Raw genomic sequence first — 26,235 nt, forward strand, 5'->3', positions numbered from 1 at the left:
ATCCAAACTCATGATTATATTGAGTTTCCTGTCCACAGCTGTTTCCTCTGTTGTTTATAAGGTCCTCATTTTCATCTTCATGAGCCTCCCATGACTAACCTACACTGGAGGTCGGACAGATTTGTGGCAATGAGTTAAATGTAGAAACAGGGAAGATACGGTCTGAGCACAAAGACCCAGTAAAGAAAACAGATGGGGACACAGATATTCCACGGAAGGTGGAAGGTCATACATGCCCTTTTAGAAATGCCATGAAATGGTGGGGGCAGAAGGACGGAGGATGAGGCTGAAAGAAAGACTTCATGGAGGAGGTGTCTGTGCACGTGCATCAGGGGGAGAGGCTGTCTGGGGAGACTGGGACCAGGCTTACAAATATTGCCTGAGTGCCATAGATGGACCTACCACCGAATTGTCTCATTATGTGTGTAAGTATTTGTGCTGGGCTCCAGACTTATTTTCGGAGCAAACAGTAGACTCTTCTCCTCCTCAGCACTCAAAAGGCTGAAACATTTAGGCAGGAGAGAATTTCAGTTAGAGCTCGTAGGCCACTCAGTGATGGGGCAAGAGCAGACACAAGTGGCAGGAAAAATCTCCCTGGGGAGAGCATTCAGGGAATGACAGAGATCAGGAATGCACCAACTTTGAGCTGTAAAGTGACAGGGGGTCTTCATTTGGTTAATTTCAGAATTTAGCGGAAATAGCTGGTTAGTCTCTTCTGGAGGAGTAACTCAGTGGCAACAGATTTATATTCAAGGAAACCCTACTTCAACTGTAGCGTGTGAGAAGCCCTGGCTTAGAACTAACAGGCAAAAGATTTTCTCGGGAATTTGCTGGATTGGGATATGCCAAAGAAATGTGACTTAGTATGGCGGGCTACTATTGTTGGATCTTTTTTACCTCTTCATTATCATATGTTTTGATAAGATTGTAACAGCTTTCATCGACAATATGGCTTAGAGTTAGTTTAGGCAGATCGCCGTAACTCTGAGCCAGCTAGCAGGATTCTCATGAGGTTCAGGACACTGTTGATTCCTCTTGGCTAGAAAAGCTGAAGTTTTCCGGCAGGTCATCTGGCCAACACCCACTGCTCATAGAGGAGAAACTGCACCCCCTTCCCTGAAAACCCCGCCGAGCGCAGATCTTTGGCTTGGTCAACTTTGGCACGTTAGAATTTTGACTTCTGTTGGGTTTAGATTTCCTACATGTAACAGTGAGTCATAGTTGTGAGTCACCTGGCAGGTGTAGTAAGCCAGATAAAAAGATGATGGTTTTAAACAGACATGTACCTCTGAAACAAATAATACATTATATGTTATAAAAAAAGAAGAAGATAGTAGGAAGGGAAAAATGAAGGGGGGGAATTCAGAGGGGGAGATGAACCATGAGAGACTACAGACTCTGAGAAAAAAACTGAGGGTTCTAGAGGAGAGGGGGTGGGGGGTGGGTTAGCCTGGTGATGGGTATTAAGGAGGGCACGTACTGCATGGAGCACTGGGTGTTATATGAAAACAATGAATCATGGAACACTACATCAAAGACTAATGATGTAATGTATGGTGACTAACGTAACATAATAAAAAAAAATAAAAAGCTATTCTGTATGTAATAGCTATATTTGGGGGTTTTACGGGACAATGGAAAGAGCATGGAACCAGAGTCAGAAAATGTGAAGCAAGTCACAGCTTTACTCATCTTGGTTACCTTGGGCTGGTGACATTCAGTCACCTGGAAATTGTTCTGGAACTAGGCAGTGGTGAAGAGAATAAATGAACAAGTATCCCTTAATTCTTCAGAGTACTATTTTCATCAACTATACAATACAGGAGTGAAAAAACCCACCAGTAGAAAACTGATACATGTTAAGTATTTGGTGAATTGTCAATTCACTATCCCATGTCATTATCTGCATTTTTAATAGTTTATCAAACGTAAGGGAAGAAAAAGAAACTTATTAATATTCTAAAGTATTTTGACCCTTTTATCACAACTGGCTATGTATTCAGAAACACTGTCTCCATCTATTCGTTAAAAACAATTTTGGGGGTGTGGCAGTTAAACCGTTCCCAAGATTTTCTCTTCATATGTCATCCCTGAGTGAGGGGCTTTCTGTCTCTCGAACATTTGGCCAGGGAACCTGTCTACTGACAACCAGACATGCTTGACCACCTCTGGAAATCCAGGATAGGAGACTGACAACACAAAGCTTGAACCTCTCACAATTCTCCTTCTGGAAGGGAAGCAGCATGAGGTGAAGACATGGAGTCTCACACTGGAGTGGCCTTATTTACATGTTCCACCACAACAGACAGAACATGGTCTTTCTGCCCGAGGCCCAAGGTAGCAGTGCTGAAGATTGCAATCTCTGGAACACCATTCTTAGAGTTAGGGGGACTTCACACAGCCAAGTGATTTCATCTGACTCCATTTACCTACCATGAAATGGTCACCTTGTGGGACCCCCAGTTGTGACACATTATAGGTTAGAAAGAAGCATCCACTTTCAAAATAGACTCTCAGCAGGTAATATGGGTCAGCTTAGTCTATTTTTAGTTCTGCTTTGGCAGGAACCACAAAGGGGATCTAAGCTCACTTTTGTGCCCTTAGAATCCTGCTGGCACATCCTCATCAAAGACCTACCCTTTCCATGGTGACAGCACTGATCAAGGTTTGCCAGTGTATGTACCCCACTCACTTTTCCAGAGGCTTCAACGCTTGTGCTGAAAAATGGTGAGGCTTCCTTCCCTTCAGAGATATGTGGCAAAGATGGGAGGTCAATATAAAGGGCAGTAAGATATACGGACCCCAAAGTAGTGTTTTCAGACAAACCAATCATAGCTTGGCAGGCTCTTGCTCTAGTCTATGATTTGAAAGCATGCTCCAAAATGGACAGGAATAGGAACAAGATAAAAGGCAACTTTGTCAAACCTCGGAAGTTCCTTCTTTAGACAAATGAAATATTTGCAGAATTTGGTACTAAAGAGCATCCTAATTATATATAATACACAATTTCCTTCTTGAAATGTTAATGGTTTATAGACAGTAAACTGCCCTAATAGAACAAATTATGATCTTGTTTCAATGAGTCACAACGGTAGGAGTCTTGTCTACCATAAGGCTTAGAGAAATGAACTTGGACAAGGTTTGTTGTTGCTGAAAAATTGAAGGTCAAAGTCCTCTAGGATGCTACGTTATGAAAATCGTAGCCAAAACCCCAAAATGACCCCCATCAAAGCCCACATCCATTTCTTTTACTCCCTTTGTATCATTATTTAATTTTCTCACGGAGGCAATTTGCAATGCCAAGGAACCAGAAGCAGAGGTGACAGAAACAACAGTGGCTAAAGGAGGAGGACAACTGAAACCTCAAAGAAGAACAGAAACCTATTTACAGGTGTTTTTAACTAGACAGACAAGAGCAGACCCAAAATAATAGATCTCCCAGGTTTCAGAAGACTCTGAAAGTAAGCTCCTTAAATTGGAAGAGCAGCATAGCCCCAAACACACAATAGTCACCACCAATTATAAAAGAATGCCCAGATGCATCCTTTGACGCCTAGGCAGTCCATCTCACAGTATCTGTCAGAAAGCCAGTTCCCGTCATTATGTCATAGAAGAGCACCGTGTCAGGAGGACTGTGATTGAAAGGCATGGTCACTCACTAGGGGATCTCTCTTCCTCTTCTGTTGGCTGTTCCTTCTCAGGCTTGGGAGGGCCTTTGATTTTATACACCAAGGCACGGAGCTTCCCAGTCCAGGAAGTGTCCTCTTCCACCTCTTCCTCCTCCTCCAGGGGAACCCCTAGCAAGGCACAGAACAGAGTGAAAACCTCAAACAGTACATGAAACCACCATATGATTGAAAGAACATAAGGTCTCTGATTCCCACCCTTCTGGAACCTTCTAAAGATACCATAGGCAGCTCCCCATAAATATTTACCTCTATGAGGTCTTTTGACAAGTTTTAAAAAGGTGATTTCTTGTGTACAAGAACATCAAGTAATTTCAAACCCCACACTTAACTTTTTCTAATCTAAACTCCAAAAGGGCTCTAGAGTATCTAGAAAGAAAAAGTTAACATTGAGTCAGTTCAAATGAAAAGACCATCTATTATTTATATATTAGTCAATCCACCCACGCACAAGCAGCACAAACGCTGAGAACCATTTAAAACCAGCAGTTATGTATCAAAGTAGGCACTGCTGGCTTAGAATTCTTCAGGGCAGAAGTTATCAATCTCTCATGGCAAAAGCTAAGAAGCAAAGGGGATTGGAATCTTGGTTTAGCTGGGAGCAGAGTCCAACTAAGTAAAGTGGGAGAGGTTTATGTAAGTATTGGGTTTTTTTTTTTTTTTCTTCAGAAACCCTGTTCACTCTCTTCTAGCTCACAAAATTTCTTCTTGGTAGAAGTTTCTGTCATATGTTATGCCAGAATTATTTCCTATAGCTTCTCTGACCCAAGTAGTTTGGGCAGAATCATTTCTTGAGCGATTACTATTGTACTGTTAACCTTTGAACAATGCAGGGGTTAGTGGTGCCACTCATCTGCACAGTGGAAAATCCACATATAACTCCGACCCTCCAAAACTTAACTATAAATAGCATACTTCTTGATGGGAAGCCTTCCTGACAATAATAAACAGTCAACTAACACGTATTTTTAAATGTTATATGCATTATGTACTGTATTCTTATAATAAAGTGAGCTAGAGAAAAGAAAATGTTATTAAGGGAAAATACACATACAGTACTGTTTATGGAGACAAAATTCTGCATCATACGCAGACCCGGGTAGTTCCAACCCATGTTGTTCAAGGGTTAACTGCACCTTTAAATAGAAAACTTTCTTCCCAACCCCACTAGCTTCTAATGGATGAATCAGGAACAGACTTGTCTTTGATACAGCTTTTGCCTCAGAAGCTCACCGCAGTGAATGAGAAGGTCCTCATGGAAGTCATAGAGCTCCTCCCGTATCTCCTCTGGGCAGGGGCAATTCTCTCCCAGTTGAAAGTTAAGAAGCATGTTGATCTTTGAGGGACAAAGAAGAATAGGTGGTTGGTTCCAGTGTTGGTAAAAAGAACTCAGATCCTGCCTTAAATACCTAACATTCTTTGCCAATTTTGTCCAACTCAAATTCATTTATAAAGATGGCCAATAGGTGTACCTGGATGGCTCAGTCAGTTAAGCATCTGCCTTCGGCTCAGGTCATGATCTCAGGGTCCTGGGATCGAGCCCCACATAGGGCTCCCTGCTCCACGGGAGTCTGCTTGTCCCTCTGCCTCTCCTCCTACTTGTGTGTACATGTGCTCTCTCCCTCCCTCAAATAAATAAAATCTTAAAAAAAAAAAGATGGTCAACGTTTAAAAGTAGCTTTCACTTTTTTTCTGATTATAATGGTAATTTATTAATTGCACAAAATTTGGAAACACCTAAAGAAAATTTACTGCGATCCCACTGACCAAATAAAACCATATTTAGCTAGTAGCTCCCGGTCTTTACGTGTGCAGATTGAGATCACACTTTAAACATATTTGAGGTCTGATTTTCCACTTAACAATTTATCTTGAGCCTTTTCTTATTTTACTTTTTTTTTTTTAAAGATTTTATTTATTTATTTGACAGAGAGAGACACAGGAAGAGAGGGAACACAAGCAGGGCGAGTGGCAGAGGGAGAAGCAGGCCTTCTGCTGAGCAGGGAGCCCGATGCGGGGCTCGATCCCAGGACCCTGGGATCAGGACCCGAGCCGAAGGCAGACGCTTAACCGACTGAGCCACCCAGGCGCCCCTTACTGATTTTTAATAGGTACACTGTATTTCATCATATGGATGAATAGCAACTAATGTAAAATGTACATAAAATTATGATTTGTTAAGATATATTTAAATTGTTTCCATTTCTTTGTCCTTATAAAGTTTGCATTTCCTTTTACATAATTTTTGTTCACATTTCTGATCATTTTTCTTAGGATAAACTCCTAGAAACGAAACGACTGGATCAAAAGATCTGCGTATTTTAATGGCTTTTGATATGAATTGCCAAATCACCCTCCAGAAAGCTCACAACAATTTGCATTATTACCAACTTTATACAAGAGTGTGTATTACTTTGCCATCTCCATTACGGTAATGAGAATTAACACATTTTCAAATATTTTCCAATTTAATGCGTGAAAAATATCATATCCCTGTTGCTTTAATTTGCATTTAATTGGTGAGGTTGAATTTTGTTTTTCCATACTTAAGGACCATTTTTCTTTCTTTCTTTTTTTTTTTTAAAGTAGGCTCTACGCCCTGTGTGGAGCCCAACAAAGGGCTTGAACTCATGACCCTGAGATCATGACCTGGGCTGAGATCAAGAGTTGGACGCCTAACCAACCGAGCCACCCAGGTGCCCCTATTTCATATTTTATAAATTTCCTGTTTATGTTCTTCCTCCATTTTTCTGTTGAGAAATTTTCTTTTTAAAAATTAATCTGTATTTTGCACATCCCTAGACTATTAACTCTTCATAATATATACTCCAAATATATTTCCTGGATTTTAGTGAGCTTTTAACTTTACAGGATTTTTTTATTGACATGTAGGTTTTAACATGTAGTTAAACTATCACCTTTTCCTTTATAGTTTTGTCTCAGGGATTCTTAACTGTTTTTATATCATGGATGATTCTGACAGTCTGTTGAAACCCCCTGTTTACTTCTCAAATATTTTGAATACATACCATAAAATATAAAAAATTACATAGAGAAACAATTATACTGAAATCTAGTTATCAAGACCATAAAAAAGAAATCTGTGATATAGGAATATATGTACTTGTTTATTAACTCATTAGACAAAAAGATCTGGTGGTGGGTCTCATATCCACAGTGATCTTGAAGTAGTGATGAATGTAAATGATATTTCAATGTATGACAACCACTGTAATACAACATGGAAAAAAAAACCCAGGCAATTTCTGTTGCTGGAAAAGTCACGTATTTGCTTTGCTGCCTACATCAATAATTAAAGAAATGCTATCAGAGATTAATGACAAGTTGGTGAAAATGAAGTCATTCATTTCCTGCTCAGATTTGGGAATGTCTCAATTCTTTCCAAAGACCACGACCCCAGGGTAACCCACACACCAGGCAAAGGTATTTTCTCCTTCTGTTTAGGATTTTTAGGTTAAAAAACTTTATAATCTCTTTTATTAAACCATGAAAAACCATATTTAATGTTGTTAGGAAGATCCTTATTTAAAGCTACTACTGCAAACAATTTTTTGGAAGTAGATAGAAGTACTGTTTGTAATAAAATAATACATAACACAGGTTAGAAAAGTAATTTTTGTGGTTGTTCTACAATGTTAGACCTGGTAATTATACCAACATATATTGATAAGTTGTTTATTAAATAAAAAGAAAATTTGAAGATCTAGCTTGAGAGTCAAAAATAATTTCTTTGCTGAAAGATCATTCCTTAGGTAGAACACTTGGGAAGCAGGAGCCCACCAGCCTGCAGGGCAGAAAACCAAATGGGGAGTGAGCTGAATTTTCTCCTCCACAGGGCATACCCTTTAATGATGCCCTTTTTAAAGTCAAAGGCTTACTGACTGTGCCTGGCTAATTTGCCAACAACCGTTGGACTGATCTTAGTTTTGCCTCCTTTTGTACTTGGTAACATCCACCAAGTATGTTTTTTTCATCTCTCTATACTACATAGATATAAGGCTGAAAACCTTTATTTTCTCCTCAAAGGTTACAGAAAGATGAGAGACTCATATCACTGTTTTAAAATTCTAATTCTTATGCATCCAATCTTCCAAGTGATTTTGCAGTGCTATCCCCTGAAATTGATCTAAATTCTCCTTTGTTGATATTCAATTCTGAATTATTTAGAGAGCTCTGTTGGTAGGTTCTTTCTAGAAATGAATACTGAGAGGCGTGGTAGGTGGGATAGCTGAATTTGATAGCAATTAGTGTTCCTTCTTTCATTTCATTCCTAGACCAGCAGCATCAGTATCACCTGGAAACTTGCTCAAAGTATAAATTCCTGGGCGTCACACTAGAGCTACTGACTTAGGAGCCCCGGGGTGGGGGGGTCCGCAATCTGTTTTATTAGGACTTTCTGGTGATTTTGAGGTCACTCAAGAATCACAGCAGGCAGGGGTAAAGGAGAAGTGGGAGCCAGCGTGGCCCTTCCAGGAGCCAGGATCATAGGCTGGGTCCATGAGGACAGTCTTAGATGGACAACGCATCCTAGCTGGGTTGAGCAGATGCCTCAGAAAACAGACATAAACTCTACTCACTGGCAGAAGTGAGTCGCTGGCAGAAGGTCAGAGAACATGGCATGAGGCAAATGCAAATACCTCCAACATGGAAGCTAATGATGGCACGTACAGGATGTGTACTGTATGTCACGTATCCTGCTCAGTAATCTAAACACATTATCTCATGGGATCCTCACAAGAAGGGAGGGAGGGAGATACAGACATCCTCATTTTACAGCTGAAAACCCTAAGACGTAGAAAGGCGATTGCCCAACACCACACAGCGAGCAACGGGGGAGGCCCAGGACAGGAGCCAGGCACATCGTGCTTCCATCCCATTACTCCCAAAACAAGTCAGCGTTTGCCCAACAAAATGGGAAACGTTCACACACACCTGTTGCCAGTCTAAAGGCAGCCAGACAACATTTGTAAAGCCTTCAAGAGTAATTCAGGCTCGCTGCACTTCCCTCAGCATGGTGCGAATTACCTCCTCCTGTCAATTGAAAGGGCTTTCTCATTTTGCCTCCAGCAAAGAGATGATAAGCTTCACCTACTCTTTTCAAGGCCGGTATCATTCAAAGGCATCTTTTTTTTTTTTTTTTAAAGATTTTATTTATTTATTTGACACAGAGAGAGTGAGAGAGAGAGAGAGAGCATAAGCAGGGGGAGTGGCAGGCAGGCAGAGGGAGAGGCAGGCTCTGTGCTGAGCAAGGAGCCTGATGTGGGACTCGATCCCAGGACCCCGGGATCATGACCTGAGCCGAAGGCAGACGCTTAACGACTGAGCCACCCAGGCGCCCTCAAAGGCATCTTTTAAAAGCCAAGAGATGTAGTTCATTTTTAAGCCGATATAAATATCTATGTTCTACAAAATAGGTTAGGAAAGTAATTAGACCAAGTTGTACCATTAATACCAAATGGTGGTAATTATACTGACAACAATTTATGGATAGGCTGCTTATTCAATATAGATAAGATCCAAAGATCTGGTTTCAGAGACTGAAAACAAATTTCTTCACTGAAAGAGCTTCTGGCGTGGAGCACTTAGGGAGCTGGGGCCAAGCAGCCTGCAGGATATACGTGAACAGCTGAGCAGAGGGACAAAAACAAAGTACTATTCCACCAGCTGTCCCGCCCTCCTCTGCAAGTTGCTCACAAGGACCCTCAGTCTTTCAAGCCCTCCCACCTGGGCAAGACTGACCACAAGGTGGGGGTACTGCAAAGAATGAAGACAATACCTCACAGAAGGGACCTCACTTGCCCAGTCCTGTTCTCCTAGCTTCCGGGGGCTGGGAGGCTTTACGAGGGTCTTGGTCATGGGGCAAGGGGACGAGAAGACTGTGCATCTACTTTCATCAATCGGGAAGTGTTGACCATGCTCTGTTGATCTCTGACAGAAAGCAGTGACTTCTGCAAGGACTGGACAGACGTTCTTCTTCTTCTTCTTTTTTTTTTTTTCCTAGGCAAAGAACTTTATTAACCTTGTTTCAAATTTTATTCCCAGGCTTCTTCAGCTTAATTAGCTGCAAAGAATGAATTGTGTATAAGCAAAAACTGAAAAGAGCTGCAGTGTCCAAGGGGCTTGGGCTTCAAAATATTAGAGATCTAGATTTTATCACATCCACGAACAAAATTTTAAAAAGCAGTCATAAGATAAAATAGCAGCTCCCAGTAACTTCTTCAGGTTTTATGTTCTTCAGAAGTTGACTCAATTCAGTTTGCTTCATTCTTGGAAGCTTCATCAAAATTCTCCACAAGATCTGGAACTTCATCATCATCATCCTCTCCAGTAGCAAGTGGTGCTTTTCCATCCACAACTGTTTGGGCAGAGCTTCAGCCAGTCTTCTTAGTCAGATTGTCTGCACCAAGTTGGTTTAAGATACTGGGTAGCATTGGGGCTCCTGGGTGGCTCAGATGGTTGGGCGTCTGCCTTCGGCTCAGGTCATGATCTCCAGGTCCTGGGGTCGAGCCCCACATGGGCTCCCTGCTCCGAGGGGAGTCTGCTTCTTCCTCTCTCTCTGCCTTTCCACCTGCCTGTGCTCTCTCTGTCTCTCTCTGTCTCTCTCAAATAAATAAGAAAATCTTTAAAAAAAAAAAAAGGGTACTGGGTGGCATTTCTGTCAGCTGCTTTGTCTCAGCGTGGCCTGGAATGGTGGAAGTGTTCGCTGCCAGCGATGCCTGAACCTTGGGGGTGTTAAAGTGGATCACTGTTCCTTGGCTTGTGAACATATTCACTTCTTCAATACCACAGATATTGTTTACCCCTAACTTCTTTAAGGAGAACTGAAGTTTTTTATCATCTGCTGTAGCCGTTCTATGAACCACCTTCTTTCGGCGAGCAGTTCCTTTCCCACCAATGTGCACTTGTGCTTGCAGTTTGGCAAGTTTCTCCTGGTTCATGATAGTTTCTTTCATCTTGTTGGAGCGGAAATGGGACCGCGCGGGGGAACAGGGTTGGCGCTCAGGGGATCTCGGGCGGACCAGCTGAGATTAGGTGCACACATGCGGGGATGCAAGATGGCAGCTCTGGACAGACGTTCTTCTAACGTCAGATCCTTGCTGCTATGAAAGTGATGTGGTCTTTGACTCAGTGATAGGTAATGGGGACGAGTGAGCAAGGGAGGGGAGTAAGCCGTGCCCACGTGCAGTTTGGGATGGGTTTTCTTCCCCATCTAAGTGGCAGATGCTCCTCGTTGCCATCAGCGTAAGCCCAGGCCTGTCCCCTGGCATTGTGCTGGGTCATTTAATCACCCACAGCTCTCATGGCCACCCCAGGCATATAAACGCTTCATGTGCCCTGTTCCGTGAGGTTCAAGTTCTTCCGTAGGAATGACATGGAGGCTCAGGAAGTTTCTTACCTGCTCCTGTGGCGGGGAGCGGAACTCCCTGGTCTTCCGGGCAGTCAGGGCTGCGGACATGTTCAAGGCCTGCATGAGCTCATCGTAGCGAGACTTCTGATTTGCCTGGAGTTTGGAGACATAAATGTCGCCAAATGCCACAATGGCCTCCACTCGATGTTGCAGCTCGCAGTCACAGAGATGGCTGAGGAGCTCACACATCTGCAACACAAGCGAATATTTATGCTAATTTAACAATACTTTGCATACATTGGTTAAGCTGCTGGCATCCCCATTTTACAGAGGGTAACACTGAGCCTCAGGTGCTCTAAGTGACTTGCCCAGGCTCACACAGTAACCATGGAGCCATCAATGGATTCCAAGTCAGCCTGAATCCAGACACCAGCTCTTTATCCTAAGGCCTGGAGAATGACAGGAAAATGAGCTCACCAAAGACAGAATAAATCTGCCTGTGGTGAGGGAGAACGGCATTCCTAAGAGAGTTCCTCCGTGGCTCTCACCTCCAGGTAGGAACCACCACTGAATTGCACAGGTGAGTTCTGGATCCTTCCTGACAACTTCTGGCTCTGGATGACAGGAACTAAAGACTTCTGTTCCCCTCTCCATCTTTCTTTTCTTTTCTTTTTTTTCTTCCTTCTTTCTTTCCTTCCTTCCTTCCTTCTCTCTCTCTCTTTCTAAAGATTTTATTTATTTATTTGACAGAGAGAGAGACAGCGAGAGAGGGAACACAAGCAGGGGGGAGTGGGAGAGGTAGAAGCAGGCTCCCGGCAAAGCAGGGAGCCCGATGTGGGGCTCGATCCCAGGACCCTGGGATCATGACCTGAGCTGAAGGCAGTCGCTTAACCAACTGAGCCACCCAGGTGCCCTCTTTCTTTCTTTTCATTTGTTGGCCATGTTTTTCTGTCATTAGTTCTTTTGGACTGTTAGCTATTACTAATCTTATCACTATTTGAACTTTTATTAATAAGAATAATAGCCATAACTTAGTGAGTTAGTAAATTATTAAATATTAATTATTAAATAATAAACATTAAAATATTTATGAACCCATCTCCACTTCACCTTTCACATGACTAACAGACACTCTCCAGTTGGTCTGGGCACAGACAGCAAAGCCCCTGACGGTGGTGTGCTCTTACATAACAGGGCAGTCTCCGGCACACCTACCCAGCTCTGCCTCAGCCAGGTGAACTAGCACCAGAGCACATGTCCATCACACTTGTGATGAGAGTGACAACATTTAATTAGAAGGAATGTGCACCAATGAAATAGGAAAACCAAGGTGAATGACTAGGGAACATCTATAAAAGGCAAGTTTTTTTTTAAGATTTATTTATTTATTTGAGAGAGAGAATGCACACGCATGGAGGGAGGGGCAGAGGGAGAGAAACTCAAGCAGACTCTGTGCTGAGCATGGAGCCCGATGTGGGACTCGATCTCATGACTCTGAGATCACGACCTAAGCTAAAACCAAGAGTTGGATGCTTAACTGACTGCACCACTCAGGTGCCCAAAGGCAAGTTGTTTTTTTAAAAAAAAATACTAAAAGTTGGGTGTGAGTTAGACAACTACAAAATATTGGGGGGAAATCATTTTAATGATTCTAGAATACTAGAAGTATTCTGTGCTCAGGTTGCTTTCCAATTACCTCTAAATCCACAGTCTATTTTAAAGATCCCCCAACTGGCCATTATGCACATCAAAGTGTGCATGACAGGTGTCAATGATGCAAAAGGGAGGACTCCACATGCCAGTCCGGGATTCACATTAAAGAAAAGGTCTTGGCTCCACATTAGAAGAGCACATTATATGTTTTAATAAAATTGTTGAAGGCATATATGTAAAATTTGTTATGCTTCTTCTCCATATGCAGTGTTTTGACTATCTGACCACCTACCAATCCTATCACATTGGGTAAGAGAGCATCATTTGGAGATTATTATAATATGTTTTATGATAAAATACATTCCATATTGCATTTTATAATGATAAATTTGAATGTTATGTTTTATTATATTATCATCCACATTTTACAAATCGTAATGCTAAGGCTTTGGTAGGCTACTGACTTGGAAAGCGTATAGAGTAAGTGGCCTCAGTCAGGCTGACTCTGTGGAAAGACTGTTCTGCTCTGTTCACTTTCATTTCTCTTTTCTCAGTGCCCAGAAGACAAAAGTGATCATCTTCAATGCATCACCGATGCTCGCCTACATCTGGTAAGACTATGCTTAGGAAATGTTGAGGTTTCCTGGGTGATGACAAGGGGGCAGCTCTAAGTGAGCAAGACTCTTTTTCTTAGCTCAGAGGGCCGTTGATTTGAATGCCAGTGCAACAGGTCTCCATAGGCTTGGTGATCAGAACATGGCAACAGATGAGAGCAGGTGGTGAGCGTGGCCACCCCATGAGCCAATTCCTCTGGTCTGTTCCACAGCCAAAGATTCCTCCTCCTCTCCAGACAGATCTCACCAAGGAGCCATTTAGTCCCAAAAGTAAGAGGTAAGATCAGGGCCCATCCATCACTAGTTCCATAAAAACAATTCTAAAACTCATGCCTTGGGATGCCTGGGTGGCACAGTTGGTTGGGTGTCTGAATCTTGGTTTTGGCTCCGGTTGTGATCTCACGGTTTTGGGATCGAGCCCCATGTCAGGCTCCACGCTTAGCGTGGAGTCTGCTTAGGTTTCTCTCTCCCTCTTCCTCTGCCCCTCCCCCCCCATGCTCACTTGCACTCTCTCACTCAAATAAATAAATCTTAAAAATAAAGCATATGCCTTATTGGTAAGGGTTAGTATTTTTCTTTTGACCTAGTGAGTATACTTCGTGTCAGAAACAAGCATGACCAGCGAATGCTCTCTCTCGGCATCTCTGCTACACCCCAGGTTTAGGCCGGTGCCCTGAGTCCCAGCCTTACCTCCAGGCTGCACTCTCACCCTACCCAGCTCTTTTCAAGGGCAGGGACTTGGCTGCCCTGAGTTACCTGCAGTTTGACGGACTCTGGCAGTCGGGTCTGCAACAAGCCTTTGACTGGAGCCTCCTTGCCGGCCTTTTCCCCAGCCTCCACTGCCTTCTCCTCCACCTGGGTCACTTCCTCCTTCTCTGCTCCATCCTCTGTCTCCGCACTGTGCTCCCCAAACACAGAGGGATCGATCAGGAGGAGGATCTGCCGGACATCATCATCATCAAACACCCCCATGATCAGCAGGGTCCCGATGAGTTTCAGCACAGGCACAAACTGGAACTCCACAGACCCGCCGACGGGGTCCCGGATATGAGCCCCGCTGTGCTGCACTGCCTCCGTCAGCATGCTCAGCGCCTTTGTCTTGAGAATCTCCAAGGGGATCTCAGGGCTCTGCTTCTGGTGCTCCTCGCTGGTCACAACAAAGCAAGGGGTGGAGAACCTGAACCCTGGCTTGAGGCATGTTCTCAGGCCCACCCCCGGCAGCCCATGCCTCTTGGACTCGTCTGGGTACAGGCGGATATTCCTGGTGGTGCTGGTGATGGGAATGATGTACTCATTCTTCATCATTAGCTTCCTCTCCTTAGCGTTGGCCAGGTGGATGCTGATGAGCAGGTCATAGAAACCAGAGCGAAGGAGGCCAGGGAGGTACTTGTTGTCGATGGCGTAGAAGAGCTGGGAGAGGTCGACGTGGCCACACAGGGCGTAGGCCACCCGGCTGTTTCCCAAGGCGCACACGGCGCTGTAGAGTCGCAGTGTGTGGTAATGGAACTGCATCAGGTCCTCCTGCTCACAGAGCTCCAGGACGTCCACACACCTGCGGGGGACAAGCAATCAACCACTCCACGGGGAGAAGAATATGCCCGAGTTCAGCGGAGTGCTTCTCTTTGAATCCCCAGGGATTGCACCCAACTCAATGAAGGCAGAGGGGATAGAAGGATGGAGGAGCCTCTACTCTACTTTCCCTCACAGATTATCATTCTTCTCTCAGTTCTGGTCCACATCTCAGTTCCTGATAATCCTCCTTCTCTAACTATAAGAATCTCAAAAGTCCGAAAGACTTAAAGACTTGGTTTCCCAAATATGAAAGTCTTCCTTCTTAAGGAAAACCTCCCAACTGAAAAACTGAAAACATTCAGGTATGTAATAGAGGTGCCTTGGTCCTCTTATCTGTAGGTATAAGGGGGACTTCAGTTTCTGATATAAGAGCTCCTCAGAAGATGAAGTTGAAGCCCTCCGTCCATCTGCCACATACACCATCTGTATCATCTCCAATCTACCATCATCTACGGGGCTTTCCTTCCCCTGAAAACAAACACACTTGTGCTCTTGTCCAAAGAGAAAACACTTTCCCACCTGAGTTCAGTTGGCATAATCAATTCACTTTCTCCTTCCTGACTTTAGAAGCCTATTTGGAAGTCAGTGTGTTGCTCCCTCATCTGTGGGGGCCCACGGTCTCTGCTCCCTGCTCAGGTTTTCTGTTTTGTCTTGCTCTTCCATCATGGATGTGAGGATCCTCTGCAATTGACTTACTTGGCTGGGCCCCTATCTTTTCCTGTTCCTGCCCTCCACTAGTCTGTCTTGCCTCGGTCCATGACCCAGTTGAATACTTAAATGGGAGCTGTTCAGGTGTCAAATCCTTCTACTCCCTGTTACTTTGTTTTTCGCCCAACAGATCAAGGGGTCATAATATGTTAACAATAAAATTTATTTAATTCTTATGACATATAGAAACTCTACTAGATTTTACCTACACAATTTCATTTGTTTCTCCCAGCAGTCCTTTGGGTGGTCATGTATTTTACTGAATCATGAGGAAATGGAAGCAAGTAATTTACCCAAGGCCACAAGCCCAGAAAGTGAGAGTGCTGAGATTGAATGTAGGCCATAATCCAAGAGTACCTCTTAGCAGAAGGAGCCGAGGAGCCCATTCTTCATTCTCTAAGCAAGCTAGGTATGCCTCATTTTCCCCATTCTTGTCATTATTTCAGGGTCACATTGGAGTTTTTAATTAAACGGCTGGAAATGTTCCTGACTGCAGGCACTCGGAGCTACGGTGAAGGCTTGTGGCAGGCATATCATACTGAATATCCTGCTGTATTTCCAAGTGAAGAATGAAAGTGAGGAAGGGAGAGAAAAACCGAGGTTTCTGGGGAGTCAATGGACTGAGCAGGGCCCTTGGCCAATGAGGCTCCTTCCCTTTCCTTGCTGCCTGCCAGGCCTGCCCCCATCCTCTGGGGGCCCCTCCACTACCTGTTCTCCTCCGGGATGTGGAGTGCCATCATCTGCAGGGGCTCCAGGCACTGCACCACCCAGCCATGGCGCTCGCTCACGCGCTCTGTCTCCACCTTCAGGAAGCTGCTGGGCATGCGGCTCCAGAGCACAGGCTGGATGGTCTGCACGTCCAGCCGAGGTGGACACTGCGGAACCGGGTTCTTCTCTTCACTCTTAAATATGGCTGCCGACAGGGGCATCGCGTTCTGGGGCAAGGCGGAAAGAGGGAAACATGTGTGCACTACAGAGGTGCTCAGTTGCTGGATAATGCGACCCGGCCCGTGATCACCAATATGGTTAGTATAAACTACAGAGAGACAAATGAATCCCGAGACTTCTAAGGCTATACCAGCCTAATTCAGACCTTGTATAATGGGTTACATTAGCGTTAATTAATTCTTTCCGCACCCACTAGAAGGGGGAGAAAGGGAAATGAGAACCTACCTTCTGTCATAAGAATTTCAGGGGTAAGTATAGGGGCCAGAGGGGGGTACCGGTGAGATGGTGTATGAGAAGGGATTCCCTTGTTTTCGGAGGCCTAGGATTTTTCCCCTAATGGTCAACACTGCCTTCTTTTATCATAGCCATTGGATAAGGGGGCAGATCAATACCTTCAGCTTCCCAAGTTCAAACTGAAACAAGGAAGTGCTCGTAGGCTGCAAGAAGACTGCTGGAAACACTTTGGTATTGGGCTCCACCTGGAAAGCAAAATAGATCAAGAAGTTTGCTCAGAATTATAAAATCACAGATGGCTAAGTCATGGGAGGTTTTAATCAACACCCCCATTCTAACCTTAGCTGAAAGAAGACAGCTAGCCGGCGGGTCAATCTCCACTGCTCAGAAATTCTGAGACTGGTGTCTATTGGTAGTGACTGTCACTGCCCCTACCTTATTCACTCTCTCACTCTCTCTACTTGGGGCTGAATCATCTCACTTTCTTTTATTTTCTCTGTTAACAGCAGCCAACCGCTTTCTCCAGTGCTCAGGGGGATGGTCAGATGTGGGGAGGTACCAACATGCCCCCCGAAGGCAATGGCTGCTATTGGTCAGGGAACAATGTGATGTCCTGGCTCTTCACAGAGCATGGAGACACCTGACACACAAGGAACACCATCATTCATCACTCCTGCCCACAGAAGGTGATCACAGAGAGCGGTGCAAGGACTTTAGTGTTATTTCTGAAGGCAAAGGGATGTTGATTAAGCACCCCAAGGGGCGTCTTATGGCCAGGCTTCTCAACCTCAGCACTGCTGACATTTTTGGCTGCGTAACTCTGTTGTAGGGGTTGTCCTGTGTGTTGTAGGATATTTCGCACCATCCCTGGCCTCTACCCAGAAGATGTCAGTAGTATTCTCCACCCCCACCACAGTCAAGACAGCTAAAAGAGTCTCTGAAGATTGCCAAATGTCCTGTAGAGGGAAAAACGCCCCCGGCTGAGAACTGCTGCTTTATAGGCAGGTGTTTCCTTGGAATAACATAAGACGCTGTTTCCACAGCCTGTCTCCTTTTCTTAAAACCTCTCTGTTTTACTTGGTTCCTCTGGACTTCTTTCCACCTCCTTCTCACTCTTGATGATTCCAGTTCCTACATTAAATAGTGTGGGATTCAATGACTATCTTCTAGCCATCACTTAGATGAAGTGTGTGGATTTATTTATGACAGCAGGGACTCCACTTATCACTTGCCCATTTTGACGTAGGGGTTTTGATCAGACTAGGAAGACAATGGAAGAAGAAAAGGGATTCTAATTCTACTAACCAAAGTTCTTTGTCTTTAAGTAAATGCAGACATTGGGAAATGTCCCTTACAAAGCTTACTCCATACATCACCAGGCAGTTCTAGCAGCTGCATCCCCACATTTTGGTTTTACGGGCATTTATCCCTTCATATAGTCCATGGATAGCTGAAGCATTAGGCATCAACCAAGTGTTTATACTTAGCGTGTGAGCCCCTGCAGTGTACTGGGATCGTTCACTGTGTACTGAGCCTAAGTCTGGTTTGTCTTTAAGTAAATGCAGACATTTACTTAAGAGAGTAAGACTCTCTTGCCGTTAGGGGATGGTGAATATCATGGACAACATGGACAAGTTGGCCCCCAGTGAGTCACTCTCTTGTACAGTCCCCTCCCCTAGAACCTGTGTCTTGTTTCTAGAAAATAGAATATGGCAAAGATATAGAGATTGTTACTCCCTTGGTCTGGCTACATTATTTATGTAAGACTGCATCTCAGCAGACTAGAGAGAAGGTTCTCCACCTGGCTTTGGAGAAGGAAGCTACCCTGTTGCAACAGAGCCTGTGAAAGGCCACCAGAGGGAAATTTCAGGGGGTATCATGGGATTGAGAGTGCCCCTGGCTGCAGCCAACAAGAAATGGAACCTCAAACCTACAAATGTAAGCAACTGACTACTGCCAACAACCACAGGAACTCAGAAAAGGACCTCGAGCTTTTGAAAAGAATGCAGCCTGGCTGACACCTTGACTGCAGCCTTGTGAAACAGAGTGGAGGGCCCAGCGGGGCTGTGTCCCCACTCCAGACCCACGGAAACTGTGAGACCATCAGGGTATGCTGTTGTAAGGCACAATGTCTGTGGTCATTCGTTATACAGTAATAGAAAGTGAATACAGAGGTTCCTTTTGGTCAGAGTATTTGATTACAGGCTTCCTTTTCACAGTGAATTTCTTCGATGCATTTAGACATAAGATTTACAAAAACACATTTTTATGGCCGGAAGTGACTTACAAGACTACACGGTCTAGGGCTACCACTTGCTCATGATGAAAGAGGTCATCAGATGGGTTAAACCAGACTTACGCTCAGTACACAGTGAACGATCCCAGTACACTGCAGGGGCTCACACGCTAAGTATAAACACTTGGTTGATGCCTAATGCTTCAGCTATCCATGGACTATACGAAGGGATAAATGCCCGTAAAACCAAAATGTGGGGATGCAGCTGCTAGAACTGCCTGGTGATGTATGGAGTAAGCTTTGTAAGGGACATTTAATGCGCAGTGATTTAGTACATATTATCTATCTGCTTTGCGCCAGGCCCTGAATTTGCAGCAGGAAGAGACACAAATAGGAAATTTTGATTTGATACATCCTTGGGCTGGCCCCCAGATTTCTTGAATATCTGATACGTGACATCTAGAACAACTTGCGACGCTCAAGTCACTGTAAGCTTCAAGGAACAGAGCTCTGATGGCTGGGATGCTTCACATGGACCAGCAAGAAGCTCACGAATCTGAGCTCACGGGGACAGACAAATGCATCCAGCCCTAAGGTTTTCTTTTTTTATTTTTTATTTATTTTTAAAGATTTTATTTATTTGTTTGACAGAGAGAGAGACAGCGAGAGAGGGAACACAAGTAGGGGGAGAGGGAGAGGGAGAAGCAGGCTTCCCATCGAGCAGGGAGCCTGACGTGGGGCTCGATCCCAGGACCCCGGGATCATGACCTGAGCCGAAGGCAGACGCTTAACGACTGAGCCACCCAGGCGCCCCCAGCCCTAAGGTTTTCTACGCTGAATGGTCACATTAGTACGGGGACCTACAGGCGGAAGACGGTGGTATGTTTTCAGGTCCCTCAGGACTGGTCCCTGCAAACTTCATAAACCACTCAGCCAAATGCCGGGGCCTTCTTCAAGCTCCCCTGCAAGGAGGAGGGGCTTTGAAAGCATTCAGGATGCCCAGGGATGGGTTTATTTCTACCAAGCAGAGTATACTCCCACCATGATGAACAACGGAACTTTATCTTCAACCACTCAAAATAGAAGAACACACAAGTGTGGGCTCACGATGGGTGTAGAGGAGGATAAAAATGGCAACTGGGGGAGTGAGAGCAGAATCTTATATGGCCTTCTTGACCCCCGGGGTTATTGCTGTGATTGTGTATGTTACGTGGCAAAAGAGATTCTATAGATGGAAGTAAGGCTACTAACCAGTTGACCCTAAAAATGGAGAGATTATCCTTGTGGGCCTAATCCAATCACATGAACCTTTAAAAAGCAGGTGTTTTCTCTTGTTGGGGGCAGAAGGCAAAGTCAGATTGGTTGAAGCATGAGAAGAATAGGACAGGCTCTCATCAGCTTTGAAGATCGAAGGGGCCACTTGAGAAGGAAAGTGGGCACCTCTGGGAGCAGAGAGGTAAGGTAAGGAAAGGAAAGGAAAAAGGCAGGCAAGCAAAAACGGACCTCAAACCGCAGCCTACAACCACACTGGATCCTGACAATAATCTGGACGAGCTTGGAGTGCATTCCTCCCAGAGCCTCCAGAGAGAGGCAGCTCGGCCCTGCTGATGCCTTGATTTTGGCCTGGTGAGAACCTGAGCCAAGAACGCAAACTTCCAGGACCGTGAAATAATAAATGTGTTGGTTTTATGCTGCTAATTTTGTGGTAACTTGTTAAGAAGCAAGTAAGAAATGGAAATGGTGGCCTCCCAGCCGGGTTGGCCAGTTTGGCAATAAATACTTCCCAAGCACGTCCTGGGTGCTAGGTCCTGTTTCAGGCGCAGGGACTGGCGACAGACCAGAGGGATGGCCTCTGGATGGGGAGCTTCCATTGTCATGTGAGCAGGAGCCCAGATCTGAGGCTGCCGGGAAGGGCCATGGGCTATTTTCCTTTTGTATTTAAGGTACCTTTTTCTCACTGGCTGATCTCTTTTGTCCCGGCAATAACAGACATTTTATTTCTGGTCATGTGTGAAGGTCAGGGCATAGGAACTGGCCTGAGTTGAAAGCTAGCCCGTCTCGTCAGTCTGAGCCTTGTAGCTGGCTCTGTTCTCAGAGCAGTGTGGCTGGGTGGCAAGAACCGAGGAGTAGCTCTTGAACATATATTTTATTTCTTATTTCTCCCCTAATTACATTAAGTGCAAGAGAAAAAGGTTTTCAAATTGCATAGCAGTTATTTAACGGGGTGGGGGGGGTGGTCTAGAAACGCCGTCTGAGAGAATCCTCCTCTCATTATTTTGGTTACTGGTCCTTTCTGAACAGAAAGCCAGTGTATAAATATTGCTGCCCTGCTCCTCTTGAGATAATTGAAAACTGAAAATGGCCACAGCCGCAGAATAACAATCATCCAACTGCCGGGGGACCAGATGCACGGCAGTGTCTTGCCTGGAATGACAAGGGGGCTGGCCGGGTGTGAGCCTCCTCCCGAGGGTTTCCATGCTGAGCCCTGGCACCCTCCCCTTCACAACAGGGGTGCCCCAGGGTGGCCTGCAGGACTGGGGCCACTGAGCAGAGAGAGCAGGATTTACACGCATGCAGGGGAGGAAGGCATCTCAGGCCAGTCGGCGCCAGCACGCAGCTCAGAGAAGACAATGGGCCAGCCCTGAGTTACCCAGGAACTACCGAGAAAGCCGGATACATATCAACAGCCACAGTGTCCTGCTCTCTGCTGTGACATTTCCTCAACATCACAGGCTCTTCCCCGAGGCAGGCGAGTCTCTGCAGCTGCCAAGGCCCAGGCTTCTTTTTTTATTTACTTAGGGACCTCCGAAGCCCTGCTAGCCTTCAGAGTTATTAGATGTTTTAGAGCTCTCTGCAGCTCGGGGAGGACCCTTCAGTCAAAATCATTTCAAAAGTTAATGGGAAGAAGCTAATGGATTCTGAAGGACGGCAGCAACGTATATAAGCATTTTCTCATGGGTGAGGGGGTGAGGGGGTAAAATCATGAGAAAGTACCAGAAGATGGATACTTTACTTTCAGCCTCGAAGCCTGTTTCACAACGGCCTCTTGCTGGGCACGGCTGGTTGGGCCCGAGGGGCTGGACCAGACTGCTGCGTGATGTGGATGGTTCCACTTTTTCCTAGGAGGATAGGGAGGGGCTGGAGAGGAGGAGGCTGCCCCCATGCCAGCACACCATCCCCAGGCCCCAGGAAGGGTTTGGTCCATCTGTTCTTGGTCACCAAACAATTCAGATTTGGGGTGGCTACTTCACCTCCCCCCTCTAGATGCCATCTCTCCAACCACAGGCCAAATGGCTGCCAAGAGGCTTTTCAGCTGGAGGCTGGACTGCGGGGCTGACTGTAGAATCTGGGGTTTTATCCATTTACACAGTAGTGGGATGTTTTTTCTCTGCTGTAGTTAGCTAAGCTGCCTTAAACACTGCGTGTCGCTGCTCTGGTCAGAAACCTTCAAGAGCTCAATTCCCATCAATACCTCCCTATCTTTCCAGATGAATTTCTCAGCACTAACCACAGAGGCCCCCTACTAGGCTGGCCATTGTTCCTCAAATCTACCCTATGCTTCCCTATCTCCATGGGGATATCTCCTGTGCCATTCTTTCAACCTTAGTGTACTTCCCCTCACTCTCAGGGAAGAATTCTTTTCTTGCTTCAACATCAAGCTTTCTCTGTAACGAACATTTCCCTGACTCTTGACAGAGGTGAGCTCTTCCTTTTCTGATGACACTCTCCATATGTTTCCATTCTACCTTGGGAGTATCAAGAAAGTTTAACATAGAAATTTAATTTCTTAATTTAGCCTTTTCCAGATATGCTTTGTAGAACTCCAGACTTACAGAAAACTACTACTGTTAAAGTAAAAAACCAAAACCAAAACCAAAAAAAACCCAAAAACACTTTTCTTGGTTAAGTATTACGAGAGATGCTTGGTTAGACAGGTTTCTTTCTAAAGTATTTTTTAAAGTTGCCCTGCACTGATGTTCATTTCCAACGTCAGAAAGAGGATATAATATGTGGCATTTCCCAAGTTTACCTGGATATCAAGGCTAAAAATCCTGCTTCAAAGAGTAAAGCTTCTTGTGGTTAATAATGGGTAAACCTACATATGTGCAATTGATGGTTTTCCCGAGTAGTTCTATTAGACCTCACAGTCAATGAAATAGAGAAACACATCATTTATATAAATGCATTTTTAAAGGATTCTGTAAGGAATTCATAAGGAATGAGAATCACCTTTTTGCAAAAGGAATATACCCTGGCACGTAAGTCATTTTTTATGACTCTATATTTTGAGCACAGATGTTTCTTAAAGCAAGGAGTATCTCTGCTCACATTTTAGACTTTGCATCTTGTATAGTACAGGTAACATGAAAGCTGCACAAGAAATGTTCATCGAATAAATGAATCACCTTTCAGAGACCATCACCAAAGAAAAGCCTTCTTATCTTCTAGAAAGACGACCAGGATACCCGATCAACCAATAAACAATGACATTTCCCCCCATTTTCTATCTGTAAAAATGAAGTCATTTTGTTCTTGTTTCTTTTCCTAGATGGGTTGTGAACCCTGTGGACTCATCAACTCCACAGGCTGTAGGGGGGATGTTGAATATGAAGAATGAGGAGCAGAGCCATACACACACAGGCCGGGGACGCTGCTGGCTCGGACCCAGAGCCACCCTTACCTGGTAACATGTGCCGAGTTCTCGCCCATTGGCGGAGAAAGACAACATGCCCATCGCCAGATCCACGAGGCAGCCGATTTCTAGGTCCACGTTGCTCCGACTTGATCTTTGGGAAGTGGCCACAATATCCCCACCCCACACCATGTAGCAGTTACTGCGTTTCACACTAGAAGTCAAAGAGAGGAAAAGGCACAGAATCTGGACTGGGATGGTGTGCAGTCAAGGCTCAGAAATTAAATGCCCTAGAAACCTGCCAATGAAGCTTTCCAGTCAGCCCCCAGTAACTTTTTTCTTAAATACATTCATTCAGCTTCAACTGAATTTTCTCAGTCATGACCACTCAATTTAGGGATGTGGCAATCTATTAAGATACTTTGGTCCAAAGAACATACTTTTCAGGTAACTGTCTCCTGGCTCAATGTCAATTCCCCTCTTTGAAAGAGATCATGGGGATGGTAGTACTCCCACCTCAGAGACGGGAGATGGAGGTACAGAGAGGGCACCCGCCACAGGCCATTTTATACAGGGATCTGGTATAAAAGGCAGGAACAAAAATCCGCAGTGTCAGGGAGAAAGGCTGTAAGATACTTGAAAACTCAGGCCCACATCCTCAGGATGGCAGGCTTGGGAACACTTGCAAAGTGCATCACAAGTGGTCTCTAAGGCCCAACTACGTCCTTGACCTATACAACCTGGCTCCCCCGCTCCCCTCCGCCCAGTTCTGCTCCCTGTACTCTTCAATAACTACCAACTTGGGTGCATTTCTCAGCTGGCTGTCTACCTTCCCCCACAGCATAAACTCCCTGATAGGCATTTATATTTAAAAGCCAAGAGTAATAGCCAAAAAGCCACTGAGTCTCCAAAGCCTGATTCCTCAACTGAAAGACTGAAAATCCTGTGTGGGCTTTGGAGAAGTGGCACAGTGGCAGGAGTGATTCTCAGAGCCTGCCACCATGACTGTGAGCAAGAGACAGACAATCTGGTCTCCTCCCAAGCCCAGTCGTGGTGCACACCACTTGAGGAACCAGTTGTTTGAAGTGCCATAAAAGTGCTTTTTCTCAGGCTACACAAGAGAGTGACTCTATACCTGATGCTCTAATACCCCTTTCAATATCCTAAGGTCAATAGGATTTGACCTTGGAAAGTTAAAGGTTTGATTAGAATTCTCCAAGGTTCTTTCCAGCTCTAGAAGCATATAATTTCCCCCCGAGACTGGAAATTACCTTTGTAAGCATCCGTTCACCTCCTCTCCTACCCTCTCTCCTTTGGGGCACCAGTTGGGCTGGTTTCTCAGTGTGAATGCCCCTCAGGCAGGGCTGGTGCAAAATGTCCCTTCCAAAGAGTGACAGCCATTGCTAGATTTCCATAAAGGCTAAACTGTAGCCATGCTATTCCTGCCTTTCAGTGATGAGAGTACTAAGTCCATTGATGCCTACTGTAGAATTCAATTCCTAATGTCTCGAAGCTGTGGGAATGGGAAATGTCACACTTTGGTCATATTTTAAAGGACCCAAATTTGAAATGCCTCCAAACATCTGAAAATCAATCCTGTATTTACTTCTTATTATGTGAGACAAAGAACTAAGAATTACTGTGTATCTACTACCTCCTGGGTCTTGTTCTAGATGCCTGTCCGTTTTCAAAATAAATGTGATTACTGAGGCTGAGATAAATCAAGTCATCTGTCTGGTGTGGCAGAGCCGGCAAACTCGAGCAATAAACCCAGCTGGGATGGACACGGCTGCCTTTGGTTCTTCTGGCTAAAGAGCAAAGACTTTCGACTGCTTTCGCATGCTTCCTTTCCAACCCAACAAGACATTGGATGTTGTTTATAGCATCTATTCTGGGTCTTGCAATAGGATAGACATTCAGTAGTGGTAATAAGAGTAATGTTTATTCTGTGCTTGGGTCGAGGCACTGTTTCAGGCATTTTTCTGTGTAATATCTCATTTAACCTATGAGACTGGAACTATCATCCTCATTTTACAGATGAGTAAACTGAGGCCCAGGAAGGCTAGGTGTTCCAAAGTCCCACCTCTAGTAAGTTCTGAACCCAGTTTAAAACCCAGGCAGTTTTCTTCCAGGGTCTGGTCTTAGCCACCTGTCCACAGTGGTCCTGCATGACACAGTGATGCTCAGTGACCTCTCTGGACACCAGTCTTTGATGAGCCAGGAGCACTGAAGTAACAATGGCTGCAAAATGTTCCTGACTTTGGAGGGATAAAAGTCAGCTTGAGAGACAACTTATTACACCTCCAAACATGTCCATTTGGGAAAGACCCTATTAAGTATCCCATGGGTGGACACAAGGCCTGGTCTCCTGGGTCACCTTTGGGGCACCACTGGCTAGAGATTCTCTCTCTGATGACAATCCCCACACCCCACCCTTCCCAACTCAGCGGACCGGGGGAAGGCATGGGTATACTTAAAACATACTTTCCCAAAAGATCCCTAATTTCTATCAGTGGTTATTGTTCATGAGTCTACTGTCTTTTATGTTCGTTATGCTTTCAGATACCTTACATCCTTAGAAT

At 44.8% G+C, this 26,235-nt stretch overlaps 1 protein-coding gene across 1 annotated transcript in view; it reads right to left on the reverse strand.

Moving 5' to 3' along the window:
- Nucleotides 1-26,235, reverse strand: part of RYR3 (ryanodine receptor 3) — a 354,804-nt gene that overhangs the window by 151,458 nt on the left and 177,111 nt on the right. The window contains exons 33-39 of the mRNA XM_021695474.2: nucleotides 23,702-23,867; nucleotides 16,943-17,029; nucleotides 16,311-16,537; nucleotides 14,079-14,874; nucleotides 11,104-11,304; nucleotides 4,920-5,022; nucleotides 3,660-3,797 (exon numbers count right to left, since the gene is read on the reverse strand). Of these exons, the coding sequence (XP_021551149.1) occupies nucleotides 3,660-3,797; nucleotides 4,920-5,022; nucleotides 11,104-11,304; nucleotides 14,079-14,874; nucleotides 16,311-16,537; nucleotides 16,943-17,029; nucleotides 23,702-23,867 (1,718 nt within the window). The remainder of the gene's footprint in view (nucleotides 1-3,659; nucleotides 3,798-4,919; nucleotides 5,023-11,103; nucleotides 11,305-14,078; nucleotides 14,875-16,310; nucleotides 16,538-16,942; nucleotides 17,030-23,701; nucleotides 23,868-26,235) is intronic.

Source organism: Neomonachus schauinslandi, chromosome 9 (genome assembly GCF_002201575.2).
Source record: "Neomonachus schauinslandi chromosome 9, ASM220157v2, whole genome shotgun sequence".
NCBI lineage: Eukaryota > Metazoa > Chordata > Mammalia > Carnivora > Phocidae > Neomonachus > Neomonachus schauinslandi.